The sequence below is a fragment of the Bos taurus genome, chromosome 5 (assembly GCF_002263795.3).
Source record: "Bos taurus isolate L1 Dominette 01449 registration number 42190680 breed Hereford chromosome 5, ARS-UCD2.0, whole genome shotgun sequence".
NCBI lineage: Eukaryota > Metazoa > Chordata > Mammalia > Artiodactyla > Bovidae > Bos > Bos taurus.
In genome coordinates, this window is record NC_037332.1 from 103,583,544 (window position 1) to 103,601,549 (window position 18,006).

Consider the following 18,006-nt stretch of genomic DNA (forward strand, 5'->3'; position numbering starts at 1 on the left):
CCGGCCCGCGGGAGCCCTGCCCCCGGCCCCGCCCGCCGCCCGCGTTGCGAGGTTCTGACGTTACCCCCTTTCTTGTAGCAACGTTCCACGGCTGTCGCGGGCTCGCTTGGGTCGCTTTCAGCTTGAAATGCCTGACTTTAGGGAGAAGGCGCGAACTGTGCGCCCCGCGCTCCGGGGAACCCCCGCTTCACGGCTGCAGCCCCCCCGCCCCACAGAGGGCTAGAAGGCTCCCCCAGGGGCGCTCGCTGGCTGGCTGAAGGCCTGGACACTCCACTCCACTCCAGGCTTGGCCTCAGAGCCGTGAGGGGCATTTTTCCAACTCCGGGAAAAGGAACCCCCCCTGCCCCCATCAGAGCGGCCACATCCCTGACTGCTGAGCAGGCACCTTTGACCTACCCAGGGCCAGCCCAGCCCCACAGTTAACTGGGCAAGTAACAGGGTTCACAGGCAGAGGGACGACCCACGTGGGCTGGACACCGTGCAGCTACTAAAGAGGCAGTTCAGAGGTCTGCCCTGCCCCCAGGAGTACCTCACTTTTTGCTCCAGCGGCCAGGGCCAGACAAGGGACTGCAAGGCCTGGTGCCCAGGGCTCCCCACTGGGCGCCTGGGGACACTCAAGAAGAACCCATTTGGGCCCCCTCTCACGTGACCTTCCTCTACTTCCCTGCATGACAGCCCCCACCCCTCAGCCTCCCTCCCTCTCCTGCCCCCGTGAGCACCTCACTCAGCCCCCAATTTCCCAAGAGCAGTAAAAAGTATAGAACTGCCTGGCAGTGGGGTGGGGAGGGGGCGCAGAGCGGCACAGAGGAGCAGGGCCCGTGGTTCTCAAAACCTGACCCTCCTGCTAACCCAGGAAAGACAGTCTCCCCCCAGATATCAAACAGGACACGCTTGAGCCACGTAACTTTTATTCACATCCTGTATTTTGGCATTTTCCAGAGAAGGACAGGGAGAGACAGGGTGGGGCAAAGATTGAGGCAGGAGGGCGAGGGGGGCCTGGCTCCCCATTTCCCTCACATCCCTCCTGGCCCTGCCACACGGGGAGCACACACAAAGGGGGAGGGGAGGCACAGAAGCCCCCTCAGTGGAGGCGGCAGCACAAAGCTACACCCACGCCACACACACACGCCCACCCACACCCACGCACACACACGAACAAGCCCGCTCCACACTGGGCAGGCGGGATCACAGAAGCAGAGCGCTGTGGGGTTAAGGGCAGGGAAGCAACAGTCTCCTCACAGACAGGCGGCAGGCCCCTCCCGCCCCCTCCGACTCCATTCCCAAGGTCTCCCCGGAGCCCCCCCAACCCCACGCTTTGCCTGGCCATTCTCTCCTGGCCTCTAGCTTCTTCCCTGCTGCTGGGGACGAAAAGAAAAGGGGTACCGAGCAGGGAGGTGTCCATCCCTCAGCCCCATTCCTCATGCTGGGCGGTCCGTCCCCCGGGTGCCCTCAGGGCAGGCTCTTAGCTGGCCACTCTCTGGTAGAAGTAGATGTAGCCTAGGTCCTTGGGCGGCTTCTCAGAGGCACACACTTTCTGGTCGTTGTAGATCACCCACCTGGGGAAGGGGGTGGGGAGAAGGGTGAACGACCCAGGCATCCTCTAGTGTGTCTGTCTGATGTGGTCCCTGGACTCGACCCTCGTGTGTCCTTTGCCTTCAGGGGCAAAGGCTCGCAACCTTCTCTGCCTGGGCCCCCAGACTCAGCCCAGCTGCCTCCTGTCTGAAGGGAGTGTCCCATCTCACAGGTCATTTCTACTCTGTGTCTTCGGACCCCTGTGCTGTCTTTACAGCCTACCCCCATCTATTCCTTTACGGTAGAGGTCAGCAAGCTTTGTCAAGGCCAGACAGGAAATATTTCAGGTTTGCAGGCCACCTGGTCTATGCAGCTATGCAATTTGCCTGCAGCAGTGTGAAAATAGCCACAGATGATACATAAATGAATGTGGCCGTGGTCGTTAAAACTATTTATAAAAGCGAGTGGCCCAATTCAGCCCTGGAGCCCTAATTTGCCCATCTCTGCCCTCAGGCTTTCCATCAATTTCTGGTGAATTGTGGCCTGCACCAGGCAGTCCCTTATGTTCCCACCCACACCCCACGAATATTCTAGGGTCTTCCAGGATGCCCCTACCCATTCCCCCTACCCACTCCCCCATTCAGAAGGCACGGGCTGGCTCCTCACCTGCCTTCCTTCTTGATATGGCAGACGTAGTGACCACACATGGTCGAGGTGCCCATGTGACTAATGAAGGCAAAGAGCTGATACTCTGGGGAAAGGGAGAGAGGGCAGAGCAGACAGTGAGGGAGGGGGATGTGTCCAGCAGCTCATGACCAGGGTGGGATTTCAGGGACGGCAGACAGGCTGGGCCCGTCTATCTCAGCCTCCCAGGACCCCAGCTTCAGGAGTCACGTCCACGGAAAGAAACTTCTAATGCTGCACCCTCTTGAGGGAAGCAGAGCCCCCTGGCAGTGAAGACCTAGTAGAGCAGATTGGCTAGATTCTCCCCGAGACACTCACTTCCAGGACCATCCCGGACTTTAGGTCCCACTGGAATGGACTCGGAGATAGAGTCGGCAGCCGAGCGGCCCTCTGAGATGTCCATGGCAGCTTCTGCGTCCAGGTCATCAATGTGACTGAAGATCCAATCCACAGCCCGTTCTAAACTGTTGTTCTTGGGGAGGAGGGAAGTGTTACTTTTTTAAAAAGTAAGGTCAGGGTTGAGAAACCCCAGCAAAGGCCTCTGCTCCTTCATCACAGCCATTCAAGAGTGGAGCCCCAGACTGGCCAAACCACAGGGGTAGTCCTCACTTGCTCCTGAGGGGTGGAACTTCACCCCCGCCCCCATCTTCCCAGCGGACCTGTCCTCAGCTGGGGGGCACCCCTACCGTGGCCCGCAGGGCTTTCAGGGCCTGGTCCCGGGAGAAGCCCATGGAGACGATGGTGGTCACACAGTCCTCCGGTGGGGGGTCAGCGGCTGCACTCGTGGAGCCGGGCCCGCTGGAGCCAGGCAGGATGAGGGGGTTTGCAAAATCTGGGGATGGAAGCGGTTCAAGTGTTTGGGGGAGATGCTGGCCCTGCCCGCCACCCCCCTCCCCGGCTCCAGCTCCCCAGCCCTGCCTACCCGGGTCGTCCATGTGTGACATGACCCAGTTCATGGCGGCCTCGGCCCCACTGTTGCCAGTGTAGTAGACGGCTTTGCGGCAGGCGTCCATGGGGAAGCCCATCTCCACTAGCTGGATGATGACGGACTCATCCAACATGGGCGCTGCGGGGGAGAAGCATGGGCACAGGGGCCTGACTCCTTGGGCCACTCCCTGCCCCTCCCCCCAGCCCTCTCCCAACCACACGTTCCATGCGTTTTTTCCTCCACGGCCTGGCACCTTATTCCAGAACTAAAATGGCAACACAGCCTCATGTGGGGCCAGCACTATCCTCAAGGTCTACAGAACTGAGGCCAGAGGCGCCCCAGGGAGCCGCTTCCCAGTTCATTCTCCCACAACAGGCTGTTTCCGGAGTATGAGCTGGAGCCCCCACCCCCGCCCCCAGGCCACGAGGTTACACGAGCAGAGGCAATTAGCCAGCGCTGCTCCACCCACACAGAGAACAGAAGCTGGGGTGCTCTCTCAATCCTCACGTCCATCAAGGGGGCAGAGACAATTTGAAAGGGAGGACAGGAGGAGCACGAAGGACAGGGTCAAGGGGTGGCAGGCAGAGAAGACCCCCATCAGCAAGGGAAAGAGACAGGCAGGAAAAAGAGTCACTAACATGTCGGAGAGGAGAAGTGAGGGGAGCAGAAGGAGTCTTCGTCTTCGTTGCCATAGAAACCAAGGCTACCTTTGGGCTCATCCGGAGTGACCAGGGGTGGGGCAATGTCGGGCAGCTCCTCCTCTCCAGGCTGCAGCCCTGTGCCCCTCAGCTGGGAGATGTCTAGCTCCTCGGGCATCTCAATGGACACATCTAGAAAGCGTACGGCAGGACAAAGGTCACCTGGGCAGATCCCCGAAGCCCTCCTGGGAAGAGCACTCTAGGAATCTCAGGCCCCTACCCCCATCTTGCTCTGTAATAAGATGATGGGCAGAGCAGGACCCACTGCCGTGTGATAAAAATAACCACAGGCTGGGTGGGGGGGTGGGGGGTAAGTGAACAGGATTCCAGCCTTAGATCTACCACCAATGAGCCATGAGCCAGAGCAGGGTCTCTGACCGTGCCACAGAACGATTCTGTACTTCCGTGGGGCTCAACTTCTCTAGGAAATGAAGCTAGATCTGGGATTGGCAAAGCCGTCAGGGGCCTATGAGACCCGTGAAAACAAACTGTTTCAAGATTATCAAGATGAAAACATCTTACCAACTGTATAAAAGTAAAACTATGAAAACCACTTTTGCTTGTGCAAGCCATAACTGTAAAATCAAAGAAGTCTTAAACAACAGCGTCCTATGTATAGCACAGCACGCTGTACTCGATATCCTATGATAAATCAGAACCAAAAAATTTAAAAAGGAATATATATGTATTTAATATAACTGAACAGCTTTGCTCTACAGCAGTAACACCATGTTGTAAGTCAATGATACTTCAACTAAAAAAGGTAGTTAAAATTTTTTTTTAAATCAAAGAAGTCTTAGTAATGTTTCCCCTTTCAGAGGAAAGCTGAAGAAGCCCTAGTTTACACGGCAAGGCCCCTTCTTTTTCTACCATTTTCTGCTTAACCTCCCTTGCTCGTCCCGGCCACCATACCCAGTTTCTTGGGCACCCAGTCCAAGCCGAAGGTGAACTTCTTGATCTGGATGACCAGGTAGTCGGGGAATGAGGCAAATCGTGTGGTCCTAGAGAAGAGAGAATGGCCTGGTACCCAGAGAAGCTGTCCTGAAAGCCCCACCCGGGTCCAGCCTCTCATATGTAGAACTAACCACCCTGAAGATAATTTCATGTTCCTTTCCTGCCCTGGACAGGCATCAGAGTGTCTGCAGACGAACGGCAGCAGAAGGTAGGGAGTAGGGGAATGGGGGGGTCTTCAGGAACAGCAAAGGGGCAGGTGGCTGAAATCTCGGAGACCAAAGCACTCTCTCAGATCTTAAGTTCACGCCAGTGACGGGTGAGCAAAAAGTAAGACTATGTGCTAGAAATCTCAGTTCTGTCCACGACTGTTCCTAAGTGCCCATGCTCTGCTAGCACTGGGGAAGTGAGCAGACAGAGGCTTCCTGAAAAGTGGCCCCATCCACCCCAAGACAGACGAAGACTGGCAGGGGCAGGTCAAGGTGACATGTAGCAGTTATCCAAGTCCACTCCTGCCAGGGCCTCTCGGTTCCCCTCAGGCCCCAGGTTACCTGCCTCATGTTACCTTCCAAATCACGGAAGCCTGAGTTCTGACCACAAAGGGATGAGAGAACGCACAAGAGGCTGACAGCATCTCGGGGATGACCCTCACGGAGGCCGGGACCCATAGGACTTACTTGACGGCGACTGACTTGGCCTGCAGGGCCGTGCTCCAGAAGTCGTCCACCTGCTCGGGGGCGCCGTAGGCCTCCAGGCAGGAGCTGAAGGGCACCTGGGCCCGAACCAGCTCAGGCAGAGGCAGCTTCTCCTCTTCAGCTTGCCGCTTCTTCTCCTCATACTCCAGAAGCTCCTCTGGTGACAGAAGCAGTAGGTGGACCCTTCAGAGGGGCCGAGCCACATCCCCCCTCAGCCCTGGCCTACTGCCTCTGAGTCCACGGCTATCTCAGCTCCTCTGCCTCCCCAAACCCACCAGACACACGTCTGCCTGTGACCTGGCCTCTTTCTCAGCACAGCTCAGCTGACCAGCTGCACGCAAGGTCAATCCCACACCCCCGCCTGGTCGACAAGCAGGGCTACTGCGGGCTCTGCTCCTGAAAGGCACCCAAGCCCCATCACTGCCAGGCTTCAGACCCCAGGCCCTGGGAGGGTAGCAGAGCACCCACCTTTGTTCAGGGCCGCGTCCATGGGCACAGGCAGCTGCATGATGTAGTCCACTCGCTGGGTATACTTCACCTTCTCCGTGGCCAGGCACTTGATCTTTTCCTCCACCAGGAAGCGGAACACTTCGTTAGGATTTTCAGAGCTCCGGCAATTCCTCTATGGGGAAGAGTCAGGGTGGGGAGGTCTGGACAGCCAAGCACTGGGGTGGGGGCCTACAAGAGTCACTGGGGGGTCAGGGAGAGGGGGGAACGGAAGGGAGAGGGGCACAAAGAGGTGCAGGGACGGAAGAGCAGAGCAGAAACCTTCCCTCATCAACCTGCCAGTTCCGGCCCATCCTGGCACTGCAAGACTGCGTGGGAAAGTGCCGGTACTTTCTTTTTTTAATGTGGACCTCCTTTTTTAAAAAGTCTTTACTGGGGACTTCCCTGGTGGTGCAGTGGCTAAGACTCCACCCTCCCAATGCAGGGGCCCAGGTTCGATCCCTGGTCGGGGAGCTGGATGCCACTTGTGGAAACGAGTAAGAGTTCACGTGCCACGATGACAGATTAAAGATCCCGTGCGCCAAAACTAAGACCAGCACAGCCAAGTCAATAAATATTAAAAAAAAAAAAAAAATTTATTGAATTTGTTATAATATCGGTTGTTTCAGGTTTCTTGGCCTGGAGGATCCTAGGTTCCCGACCAGGGATTGATCCTGCACCCCCCTGTGCTGGAAGGCGAAGTCTTAACCACTGGACCACCAGGGAAGTCCCCTGTACTTTCTTTCTAAGCACCAAGTGCTCGCCTATCATTTTCTTTGGGAGCATCCTTCATCAGGCTGCAAGCGTAACAAGTGTCCTCAGGTGCAAACGCCACTCTCAGGAAAGGCTCAGTGCGCGGGGTCACTGGGGTGGGGCTGGGCTGGGGCTGACAGAGGAGGAGGAACAAGTGAGCAGCGGGAAGAAGGGAGTGAACTGAAGTGCAGGTAGACAGGAGGAGAGTGAAGATCGCCCCATCTTCCCTGTCCTCACCTCCACCATGTTGATAAGGTGCAGGAAGAACTCTTGGGCATCCTGCTGCCGGTTGGTGGAGAACTCGGGGTGACCCTTGCCAATGAGGGCCTTGAACATCCGAGGGGCGATGCCATCTTGGACTTCCTAGGCAGAGTTGGGGCAGCCATTCAGCCAGGGCCCAAGAGGCCACCAAGTGGCCTTCTTTAGACACCTCCCAGATGGATCTTAGTTTCCCCACCATTCCAGAGCCTGAGAGGGACGGAGGTCCAGACCCACCTTCTGCTCCGTTACCTGCTCCCCATCACCCGACTCTGGTGCTGGCTTGGAATACTCCCCCGAGAGCAGGCCGTGGCCCAGCTTGGCCCTGTGTCATCACCCAAGAGAACCATTTAGTTTTCGTCTGACACCACCAATCTACCCCTTACCTCCCCAACTCAACCCCTGCTCAAACCCCCTTAGACAACTCTCTTAAATGTGAACCACCTTAGATTCCATGGGAACCCAACTCAAGGCAGACAGCATGCTTACAAGACAGCCATCAGAAAGTGTCTAGTTGGCCAGAGGCTACACTGTTGCTCCCTTCAGGGGGTCGTGGAGGAGAAAGAGGGCACACAGGCCCGACTACGTACACCTGGGTGCTGAAGTCCTGGGTGGGGTCCGTTGGGGCATTCTGGAAGATCTTTTCCAGCTTATCCACGTACCTGAGCCAAGGGAAGGATCACTGAAGGGGCTGTGGCCAGGCCCAGAGGAAAAGGGAAAGGAGTGGTCATCTACCAGTTCAGGGAAGAGGTCCCTCCAGAGTGGGGAGACATGTGTTTGACACTTGGGGTCCACGTCTTTCCAGCAACACGCCTTCCCTCCCCTTCCCAAACCGGTCAGCATGCAGGGTACACAAGCCTCTGCCCCGAGACGGAGCTACGGGATGGGAGAAGACACTCAGAAGGATAAATACAGTTCATATTCTTTGAATAGAACGTGTCAATATGTTCTAAATTTTCACATGTGTCTCAGGCCTTCCTATTTAGACAGGATGCTCACTTCCCTAACCCTAACTTGCCTTTCTTCTGTCTCCATGTCCCAGCCCTCCCCTCTCCCCCATTAGGTGCTCATCTGATGTCACTGGCCCAAAATAAAGAGCACCTGTTGGCCCTTGAGCCCATCAGGAGGCCTGGAAGAGCCCTGGGACTGAGCATCTGGCCCTACCAGTGGGCTCGTATATAAACAACTTCACAACCTGCTCCCTGGCATGTACCAAGAACCAAGACTGAGCTAGAACAGAGGTCCTGAGGGCACCAGAGGTGGGCGCCCAGAGGCTGGCCGCTAGGAGAGAGCTGGGGGTCAGGGCACAGAGCCAGGGGCCTGGCTGCGGAGAGAGGGCCTGGGGGCGGGGGCTGGCGGCGGGGGTAAGGAGGACTCACTTCCTCTGGAAGTCGGGGATGCTGAAGAGCACCTGGACCACCGAGTTGAGGTAGCAGCTGTTGCCCAGGTTGCGGATGCCGGTGTAGCCGGGCCCGGACAGCGGCTTGAGCGGCACCGCCGACTCCTGGATCAGCTCCCACTCGCCGATGCGCTGGTTCATGTCTATCTCCAGCTCCGTCATCGTCTTGTCCGTCTGCACGGGAGGAGGCACTTCAGACCTGCGTCTTTTTTTCTTTTTAATTTAGCTGAGCCAGGTCTTAGCTGGGGCATGTGGAATCTACTTTCCTGACCTGGGATTGAACCCAGGCCCTCTGCACTGGAAGCACGGGCTTTTAGCCACTGGACCACCAGGGAAGCCCTAGACCTGTGTCCTTTATGTTCTAAAACATAGTCTAGGATGAGAGCCAGCTGGAGAGAGCCTGGAACGTGATGAATTATGGACCCAGACATGGAAGGCCTATTGGGCATCCCCCAGTGCAAGTTCTGGAAGGCCACAGGCAACCAACCGTCCAGGGGCCCATCAGGCAACAGGCCTCCACCCACATGAGGGGATGAAACGAACATGACATCCCCTAGCTGAAATGTTCCTCCACCCTGAAGCCACCCCTTCTCACTCAGATCCCCATCCCAGCATCGCTTCCTCGGTCCCCTGGGCCCGGCGACCCCTGCTAGAAACTGCGCACAGTCATGGTCATTCCCTGCTGCACAAGCAGACAAGGGACGCCTGCGTCTCACCTGGTAGAAGCCTACAAGCCAAGGACCACCCCTGCCTCATTCAGAGTGACCAGCACACAGTAGGCGCTCAGTAATAGTTGCTGAATGATGAAATGATTCTACAAGGCTTTTCACAGGCAGCCCACGAATCCTGGGAACTGGGGTTACCGTGGCATCTCTCCCCACCTTGTCGCCTCACCCTCAGCCTTGGGCAAGGAAGGCAGGCCTGACGGGCAGGGATGAGAGAATCTGAGCGGAGGGCGGTCTCACCTTCTGCATCTTCAGCATGTCGATACCAAAGTGGGACAGGTGCTCAGCCAGGTTGGGATCCAGGACCATGTCATCCTCGTCATACGAGTATACATCTAGTGTGGGAGGCAGGAGCAGAGTAGGGGGAGGGCAGTTCAGCCCCCACCCGACCACCAAGCCCACCCCCTGCCCTGAGAGGCTTGGTGGGACAGCTGGACGAGCCCAGAGGGCAACGCTCCTGGCTCCCTCAAGCGTCAGTGAGGCCTCGAGCCCTTCTTGGATTGGCTGTCAGAGAAGATGCAGTCAACAGGGTGAGGGCTGGAACTGGTTGTGTCTCCACGCAGCAGGAGGAGGTTCGAGAGTGAAGTGAGTTTGGAAGAAGACTTACTCTCTTACTTACGAGAGAATGACGGTCACCACTAGGAAGGGGACTGGGGTTTTGGGGGGCTATCTGAAAGTTCTGTTTCATCTGCAATATTTTCATTGTTTATCAGGAGACTGCACTCATGCCTTGTTCGTGTCATGTGAAATGAGTAGTGGTTCAGACCCAGTGATGTCCACGTGGAGGGGGCGGGGTGTACCAGCTCCGTCGGGAGTGATGGTGCCCAGCTTGACAGCCAGCGGGTAGCCCGTCTCCCGGAAGTGCTCCACAGCGTGGTTGTTGCCCCCGCTGCCGTCAAAGTAGCGCCGGCCACACAGGATGGAGCCATCCGTGAGGTTGAGCCACAGGTTCTCCCGCATGTCGCACTTGGAGCACTTCCAGCCACTGACCCCAGGGAAGAAAATGAGCCGAGTACAGGTCAGCGGTTTACGGGAGCGGTTGATGGGCAGACGGGGCTCTGCAGCTTCCCCCCTGGTCCAAGGCCTCTCTCATCTCCTCTCCTTGGGACATCCTCTCCCCCAGTCCAGTTCCTCATGAGTCTCCCTCCTTATTCTGCTCCTGAGCCTCTCTCCCTCCAGACTTCCAGGAGGGTGATCGCTCGCCCCTGCTCTGCAGGTCATGCCCCAAGGTTGGGGGGCAGGGGCAGGCCTCACCAGGGAGGGATCCGAGCAGGGTTGTCCAGCTGCTTGAGGTTGAAGGCATGCTTAGACACCTGTCGCACTTCCCCATCCCAGGCCTGCACCTCCTGCTTGCGGGAGGCTGAGTCGGCTGATAGGAGGGCCTCCACCGCGCTGGTCACCTGGGGGAAGCAGAGGGTCAGAGGCGGGACCCAGTTCCCACCCCACCCGCCCCTCGGTCTTCAGCTTTCCTGGAGCTTGCCCACCACACTGCTGCTCTGACCCCGCCTGCCCCAGAATCTTCAGTAGGGTGGGAAGGTATTTGTACCCGATCTCTGACAATGTCAGGCAGTCCCCCCAGCCCATCCCGGGCTATTTCCAGGTAATCCGGCAGAATGACGATCTTTACATCCTCATCGTATTCAAACTTCTCCTCGTTGAGGTCAAATCCGCCTTCGACACCTGGTGAGACAAGAAAGGAGCAGGGGCAGTGGGGTGGGGTAATGGGGGAGGGAGTGCGAGTAGGATGACCACCGCAGGGGGACTCCCCTCCTCTGATACAGTGCTTCACCTTGCCCCCTCCAGGGTCCCAGGGCCACTGACCAGGCCCCTCCTTTGGGGGCTTTCCTAGCACCTCTGAGAGCAGCAAAGACCAGCTCAGGGAAGAGAACAGGATGCCAGTGACGCTCACCGATGGCCAGTCGGGTGGGTTTCTTGCGGGGAGGGTCTCCAGTGCCTGAGGTCGCATCTTCCTCTTTCTACAGTGAGGCAGGAAGGGCACGATCAGCCCCAGCACCAGGGAAGGGACAAACGGACAATGGATGGACGGGGATGGAGTGGGTTAATCTCAGAAGAGAAGGGAGCTAAAAAAAAATCACACGTGCTGAGTTTTAATGGCCCCAGCAAAAGCAGGTGGGGGGGCGGAAATGAGGCCCCTGGGAGGTCAGGACGGGACAGATTCAACCTGGTGGCCCAGCAGGATGAGCCTGAGGGCAGCAGGTCTTGCTTACCGGGCGCCGGGTCCGCCGGAGGTGCAGGTAGACGCGCTGGCCAGTCTTGTTAAAATGTCTCTCCACATACTGTTTTCCAAAGCCCAGGAATGTGTTCATGCAGATGTAGAGGCCACCCTCAGACTCCTGCAGGACAACAGGCAGGGGCAGAAACATGGGCGGGATGAAGCTTGGCCAGGGGAAGGCAAGACCTGGGGTTAGAAATGGGTGGCTTCCGGAAGCAAGGTCTGTCCTCAAACACTGTGTGGCCTCTGGCAAGTCACCTATTAGCCTTTCAGGACCTGGTACATGGCTAAGAGTCTCCCCATCCTCCTGTGACTTTGGCAACGGCCAACAAGGACACCAGGGCTGAGCAATGCCTGTCAGTCACCACTCCTCTTCCTTCTTTGAAGCCCTCCAGTCAACGCAAAGAACTCCCTTGATCTCCTTCCTGGAGCCTTGAGATCCAGAGTGAGTCGGGATCAACTACTACAGACCTGGGAAGAACTCCATGTCAGACACTGAACCTAAACCAGGAACACCATGACCAACCCCACCTGACCACCAAGATTCAGCAAACCTTCAAGACTAGAGGAGAAGAGATACTAGCATCTGAACATGACATCTAACCCTTGGGCTTGCCAGCAAGATCAGACATTTCCTTTACCTCACTCTACCAGGTGATCAAACCCTGGCCCACACTGGTTTCATCTCCTCTTTCCTGCTAAAGGCTGGCTCCAAGGGACCCATGTGCTGCTTGGGGCTCACAGCTGAACCAGGACCCCGTCTGGCAAGGACATGAAGCCCAGCCTTCTCCAGCCACCACCTGGATGCCTCTCCCACCCCATCCCCGCCCCCCGCCGCCCCCCTCCTCCCCGGCCAATAACCAAATCTCCAAGAGGTCCCATCAACCTCCAATTTCAAAGCCATTCCCCTTCTGGAACAATCTAGCAACACTTTCTGAGACAGCTAGAATATACATTGCCCAGGAAGAAACCAGGGAAAAGACAAGTGTCCACTGTAAATCACAGCAGAGGAGGGGACATGGGCTTTCCCCAACCTGAGCGAGTCTACCAGTGCCCTTGTGAAGAGGGTGCTGGAGAAGGGGGAGAAGGAACCTGGAGACTACAGAGTCTTCTCTCAGATCCAAGCAACAACAAGGCATGTTCTTTCTGGAATTAAAGCCTCAGTGGCCTTGAAAAATTCTCTGCTGGGAATTAAAAATAGGGCAGTTCTCCATCCCATAGATCGCTCTGTACCACTCCTGAGAACTGTGCGGGTTACAAAATTTATGAACAAATAGAGCATTTCTCATCAGGGATGTCACATAAACTCTTTCTACCATGAACCCAATTTAAAGATAATCAAATATGCCGGAAGTTGGTTACCAAAGCCAACCAATGGAGACCTCTTGACAGGGAAGAGAGAAGAAAAGTATAAAGAGATCAAAACCCCTTTTGGATTATTCAAACCATTACTAAGGAGAGAGACAGGAGTATAGAAAGGGAGACTTCTACCATCTGTTGATAATTAAGGAAAAAATCTTTTCTTCCTGAGAAAGACAGCGCTTCACCATCCATGCACTTGATAAACTGGGAGGCCTGTGGGAGCTCTACAGTGATTAAACTCCTCTGTTGCCAATAAAAGATGCTGATTCCACCAAGGACTGGGAACCCCAGAGTTCTGCTCTGAGCAGCTGTCCTCTTTACGTTCTGCCAAAGCTAGACTTCAGAGAAGCAGCATGGTTGTCTGAGGCCCAGATCAAAGCCTAGCAAACCAAGCAACCCACAAATCACAGTGATGACCCTGAAATGGGCCTTAGATCACCCTGCTATACTCAGCACTGGCGATGCATTAATGAAGCCTTTCCACTCTGACTTGCAGTTTTCCCAGCCATGAGTTGGTCTGGCTGAACACCCTGGGCAGGGCCCACAGCGGCTTGAGGGAGGGGTCGGGGGGGCGGATCCCAGCCAGGCTGCTGCCCTCAGTTCAGGCTCTGGCCTGGCTAGAGGCTTGTGTCTGCCTGACGGTGTCACAGGAAGGCAGAACTGCAGGAAGGGAGGTACCGGGTGGAGCCTGCCAAACGTGAAGCACGGTGTGGGTGGTGGCTTTGTCTAACTAGTCAGGAGTGGGAGTGGGATAGGAAAGAAGCCTTAGTGTCCCCCACGAAAGAAACCATCTCTCTGGGAATACTTTTCAAAGGTTTCCCTCTGCTCTCTCTGATGGACGGGAGAAAGAAAGGGGGTTGCGGCCATGATTCACCTCAAAGGAGAAACGACTAGAGCTTTCCTCTCCTCTTCCCCCCTCCTCCACCCCCCACCCAATGACCCACCTCCCCGCCCCCTGACCATATTAACCATGGGTGGAGGCTCTATAACTCAGCCTTTCTCAGAACCAGCCTTCTTCAAGGCCACTTCCAGGCTACTAGGCACCTGGGAACTGCAGTCCCCACCCTACTACCCCCAACCCGGGCTCAGAACAGCGGGGTGGTAGTGGCGGGGAGGGGGGGGTCGCCCCATCCCTCCCACACGAGACTACAAAACCCGGAGAGCCATGCGCGACAGGCAAGGCCAACTCCCAGGCTTTCCCAGGGGTCCACGTGGGAGATGTAGTCCGGCAACTGGGTGGAGCCTCTAGCTTAGAACGTCAATGAGGGGAGTGAGCGACTACAATCCCCACAGTACTCCACGAGACGAGGAGCGGATAGGGAGGGCGCGGTGGCTTTCGGGAGTGGTAGTCAGACGACAGCTCGCACGAATTCAAAGCAACGGCAGGAGTAGCGTGGAAGACTACAAGTCCCATGGTGCACCGCAGGGAGGCGGTGGCCCAAGCCTTGCAGGCCCCGGCAGAATGACCAGGGAGATGGAAGTCGTGCTCGCTGCGGGCGTGGGGAATGGGCTTACCGGTGTGTCGAAGGAGAAGGCGCACTCGTCTTTGTGGACCCGGTCTCCAGCCTTGGGGACCCGGATCGTCGGTAATACTGACAGCAGCGCCTCCTCACTCAGCTCCGCCATGACACCGGCACCAGCTCCTCCACACACAGCGGTTCTCACCGCTTCTAGTCCCCCCTACCCTTCCGTCCAATGAGCACCACTCGTTAGGGGCATGCGCCGAAGGGAAGACGCGCGAGAATGGCAGTTGGACCGAGCCTGCCCGCTAGTGCTCCGCCCTCTGCCCGCCTCTTGACCATCGCCAATGAAAAGCGCTTCTAATGCAATCGATGGTCGAAAGAGCCAATCCCACTCCTCCAGGGCAAAGCGCACGTAGAACAGCGAGGTGGGCCCCGGAGTTTTGCTGCCGAGACTCTGGGACCCTACAGTGCATTCGCGTATCTTCTATTGAAGAGCAGAAACTGATGGTCGTTTAAACCAGTCAATCCCAGAAACTTTCCTGGGAGACCTGTCCAGTGGGAAAATTAAAGGGCAGCTGTAGTCTTGGTATTTGAAAAGGGGCTATCCAATGAGGCGGGGTTCGAGAGGGCTCGTGTTGAGTGATTGCTAACTACGTCGACCAATGAGGATTACTATCTTTCTGGCCTTAGAAAAAAAATGTTCGTAACTCCGTCTCCAGCGGGATATGTAAATAATAGCGTACTAACTCATGATTCTATTTTTTAATAAAATCACTTCATTTGAAACCGAAGGTCTCTTACGCGAAGATTAGCATCCCGCAAAATCTCACAACCGGCAGCCGGGTACGGAACAAAAGTCCCCTTAGCAAGGAGGCGTCACCCCGGCGACTCAAGCCGCTGCCTATTGGCCCCACGGACCCATGATAGACGTTCAGGCAGCCCGATGGCTTCCTTCATTGGAGGCGGGACTCACAGGGACGGCCTATAGGAGCCGGCATCGATTCAGCCAATAGGGTCGGGGCAGGGGCGTGGCGGGAAGTTTGAAACTCAGCTTCGGGAGTTAAGGATTGAGCCACTTTGAACCCAGAGGTGGAATTGGGGCCCGGTAAGGGATTTGAGTAAATTAGTGAATAATTTAGAGGGCCCAGCAGGCCTGAAGGAGTTGCCTTGTCTACTGTATTAGTCATCATCCCCTCAGAGACCTCTGGCCCGGCGGCCAGGCCGTTTCTCAGTGGGGAACGGGGGGAGATCGGGTGGTCTGGAGTCAAAGGTCGAACGTGGTCGCCGTAAGGGCTGAGACCTGAGTCATTTCTTGCAGGCATAACCTCCTCTCCTGGGCCGGGCCCTGCCCCATCCTATTTCTGCTGGTTACGATGGGCTCAGCTAAGAGCGTCCCAGTCACTCCAGCGCGGCCTCCGCCGCACAACAAGCTTCTGGCTCGAGTGGCGGACCCCCGTTCACCCAGCGCCGGCATCCTGCGCACTCCCATCCAGGTACACAGGGGTGGCATGGAGGAGGCAGCGAATCTGTCTCGGTTTCGGAGTCCCTAAGAGAGTCCTAGTCTAAGAGAACTCTCCCTTCCCCCAGTACCCCTCGCCTTTGAGGCCTTATTTTCCATATTCTCAATCCCGGTGAAGTAGGCTGAATATCTGAGGGCCTTTGCAATTCCCGTCTGCAGTATGGATCTAAGGCTACAGACCTGGGAAGGGAGAGTTGAGGGCCCAGACTCGTTTTAGCCTTTGGTCCTGATAGGTAGAGAGCTCCCCACAGCCAAGCCTGCCATCAGGGGAGCAGGTGGAGGGACATAAGCTGGTCCAGGACTCAGATCCCCGCTCCCCTACCCTTGGCATTGCACGGACACCTATGAAGACGAGCGGAGGTAAGTGTTGGGCCCAATGCTGTCATCCTCCTGCTTTGAACCCACGTCTTTCTTTTCTCAACACTTTGCTGTCTCTCAATGACTTCTGTTCTCCCAATCCCTCACTGACCAGGGCGCGAATCCTAAGGCCCATGTATCCCTTCCTCCTTGCTGAATGATTTGTGACAGATGGTCACTATCTCATGTCACTTCTCCCCTCCCCAGATCCCCCAAGTCCACTGGTGAAACAACTGAGTGATGTATTTGAGACCGAAGACCCCAAATTAAGCCTCCCCCCCGAAGTTATTCTGCCCCTAGAGACACCTTCATCTCCTCGACTGGACTTGCCTCTGGGCACCCAGGTTTCTGTTGAAGACCAGGTGCCTCCTGGGAGCCAGACTGAGCTCCCTGCTGAGCAGGTGTTTGCCAAGGAGAAAACAGGACATTCCTCAGAAACGCCTGTGGCCAGCCAGGTCTCAGACAAGCCCTTGCGAGACCCCGAGACTCCTCGATCTTCAGGTACAGAATCTAAGGGCACAGGATGGGGAAGAGCACTCTGGGATAACGTCCACAGATGGACAGAGGAGGAATAACCTGAAAGCCCATAACCTTGGCTGCTTGTTTTAATTCCTTACTCACTTGAGGTTCTATGTGTGTGTGCCTGTGCGTGTATGTGTGTGTGTGTTAATTATGTCGTGTCTGACTCTTTTCGACCCTGTGGACTGTAGCCTGCTGGGCTCCTCTGTCCATGGGATTCTCCAGGCAAGATACTGGAGTGGTTGCCATGCCCTCCTCCAAGGGATCGTCCTGACCCAGGGATCAAACTCGTGTCTCTTGTGTCTCCTGCAAGGTTCTAAGCGCAGCAGGCGGAAAGCAAACAGCAAAGTGCCAGGGAGGTCTCCTCTCACCGTCCTGCAGGATGACAACTCCCCCGGGGCTCTGACCCCACGACAGGTAAAGGGCGAGCGGGTGAAAGCTGTTACTAGGAAATCCAGAGTAACGATGGGGGCCTTTTCCCCACCCAGTCTTCTCTCCCCGAACAGCTTCCTGCCCTCCCTCACCTTGCCCTATGCCTTTTGCAGGGTAAGCAGCCTTCCCTGAGTGAAAACTTTAGGGAGCTAAAGGAAGGGGCCGTTCTGGGAACTGGACGACTTCTGAAAACTGGAGGACGAGCATGGGAGCAAGGCCAGGGTCATGACAAGGAAAACCGGCACTTCCCTTTGGTGGAGAACTAGACCGTGCATGGCCCCAGCACCAGACTCCCCAAGAGCCTGGCCGTGTTCTGGGTCCTCCCACCCCTTCTTGCCCTGGGAGACTGGAAAGGTTCGTTCTCTTAACTCCCCCTAAACTGCCAACCCTGGGACTCAGAGCTTTGTTGGTTTTCTTTGTGTCTGATGTACTTCTGTATATTAAAGCAAGTGATTTTAAGTTATATTTTTAAGTGTTATGCCTAAACTGTGCACTGGGCCTCCTGTCTGCAGAAAGCCTGGAGGGGGCTTGTGTTCCCTGGCCTGACTGTCCCCATGCTGGCACCTCCAAGCCTCATCTACACACCTCCCCTGAATCCCAGGGTTCCCCAGGGTGCTGACCTTGGCCCTTTCCTCTTGCTGTCCCTGGATATTTACTTCTGGGGCCTTTTTTTTTTAAATTGGGGTGTAGTTGCTTTACACTGCTGTGTCAGTTTCTGCTGTGCAACAAAGTGAATCAGCCATACATATACATATATCCCCTCTTCCTTGGATTTTCTTACAATTTAAGTCACCACAGAGCACTGAGTGGAGTTCCCTGTGCTATACAGTAGGTTCTCATTAGTTATCCATTTTAACATTGCTGTTGTTGCTGTTGTTCAGTCGCTAACTCAAGTCTGACTCTTTGCGATCCCATGGACTGCAGCACTCCAGGCTTCCCTGTCCTTTGCTGTTTACTGGAATTTGCTCAAACTCATGTCCGTTGAGTCGGTGATGCCATTCTACCATCTCATCCTCTGTCGTTGCCTTTTCC

At 56.0% G+C, this 18,006-nt stretch overlaps 2 protein-coding genes across 7 annotated transcripts; one reads left to right on the top strand and one right to left on the bottom strand.

The window, feature by feature from the left end:
• Positions 1-891: 891 nt before the first annotated feature.
• USP5 (ubiquitin specific peptidase 5) lies at positions 892-14,420 on the bottom strand. 3 transcript variants are annotated; one of them, NM_001192056.2, is made up of 20 exons: positions 14,200-14,420; positions 11,318-11,443; positions 10,999-11,065; positions 10,636-10,769; positions 10,344-10,489; positions 9,890-10,074; positions 9,330-9,424; positions 8,345-8,538; positions 7,556-7,627; positions 7,203-7,290; positions 6,945-7,070; positions 5,937-6,090; positions 5,451-5,625; positions 4,735-4,823; positions 3,763-3,954; positions 3,119-3,262; positions 2,883-3,028; positions 2,515-2,668; positions 2,179-2,263; positions 892-1,556 (listed from the first exon to the last, which is right to left on the bottom strand). In NM_001192056.2, the coding sequence occupies exons 1-20, from the start codon at positions 14,308-14,310 to the stop codon at positions 1,463-1,465; spliced, it is 2,577 nt and encodes an 858-aa protein (NP_001178985.2). In that variant the 5' UTR covers positions 14,311-14,420; the 3' UTR covers positions 892-1,462. The 3 variants fall into 3 exon arrangements, with proteins under 3 accessions (NP_001178985.2, XP_005207167.1, XP_005207168.1); XM_005207110.3 differs by having other exon boundaries at positions 7,218-7,290; positions 14,200-14,356; XM_005207111.3 differs by having other exon boundaries at positions 3,832-3,954; positions 14,200-14,356.
• On the top strand, positions 14,405-17,437 carry CDCA3 (cell division cycle associated 3). 4 transcript variants are annotated; one of them, XM_059886700.1, is made up of 6 exons: positions 14,405-14,572; positions 15,466-15,640; positions 15,900-16,026; positions 16,231-16,524; positions 16,856-16,959; positions 17,088-17,437. In XM_059886700.1, exons 1-6 carry the CDS (start codon positions 14,508-14,510, stop codon positions 17,238-17,240), a joined length of 918 nt encoding a protein of 305 aa, XP_059742683.1. In that variant the 5' UTR covers positions 14,405-14,507; the 3' UTR covers positions 17,241-17,437. The 4 variants fall into 4 exon arrangements, with proteins under 4 accessions (XP_059742683.1, XP_059742684.1, XP_059742685.1 ...); XM_059886701.1 differs by lacking the exon at positions 14,405-14,572 and adding an exon at positions 14,758-14,846; XM_059886702.1 differs by lacking the exon at positions 14,405-14,572 and adding an exon at positions 14,877-14,990.
• Positions 17,438-18,006: the final 569 nt, after the last annotated feature.

Bases quoted from the DNA above. Each gene is read 5' to 3' on its own strand.
- USP5 (NM_001192056.2), bottom strand. From the start codon at position 14,310: ATGGCGGAGCTGAGTGAGGAGGCGCTGCTGTCAGTATTACCGACGATC. The intron at 8,539-9,329 runs GTGAGACCGCCC...CCTCCCGTGCAG, and splicing joins ACATGCTGAAGATGCAGAAG to ACGGACAAGACGATGACGGA. The intron at 6,091-6,944 runs GTGAGGACAGGG...TCTTCCCCATAG, and splicing joins ACCTTATCAACATGGTGGAG to AGGAATTGCCGGAGCTCTGA.
- CDCA3 (XM_059886700.1), top strand. From the start codon at position 14,508: ATGCAATCGATGGTCGAAAGAGCCAATCCCACTCCTCCAGGGCAAAGC. The intron at 14,573-15,465 runs GTGGGCCCCGGA...CATTTCTTGCAG, and splicing joins AGCGCACGTAGAACAGCGAG to GCATAACCTCCTCTCCTGGG. The intron at 16,525-16,855 runs GTACAGAATCTA...GTCTCCTGCAAG, and splicing joins CGAGACTCCTCGATCTTCAG to GTTCTAAGCGCAGCAGGCGG.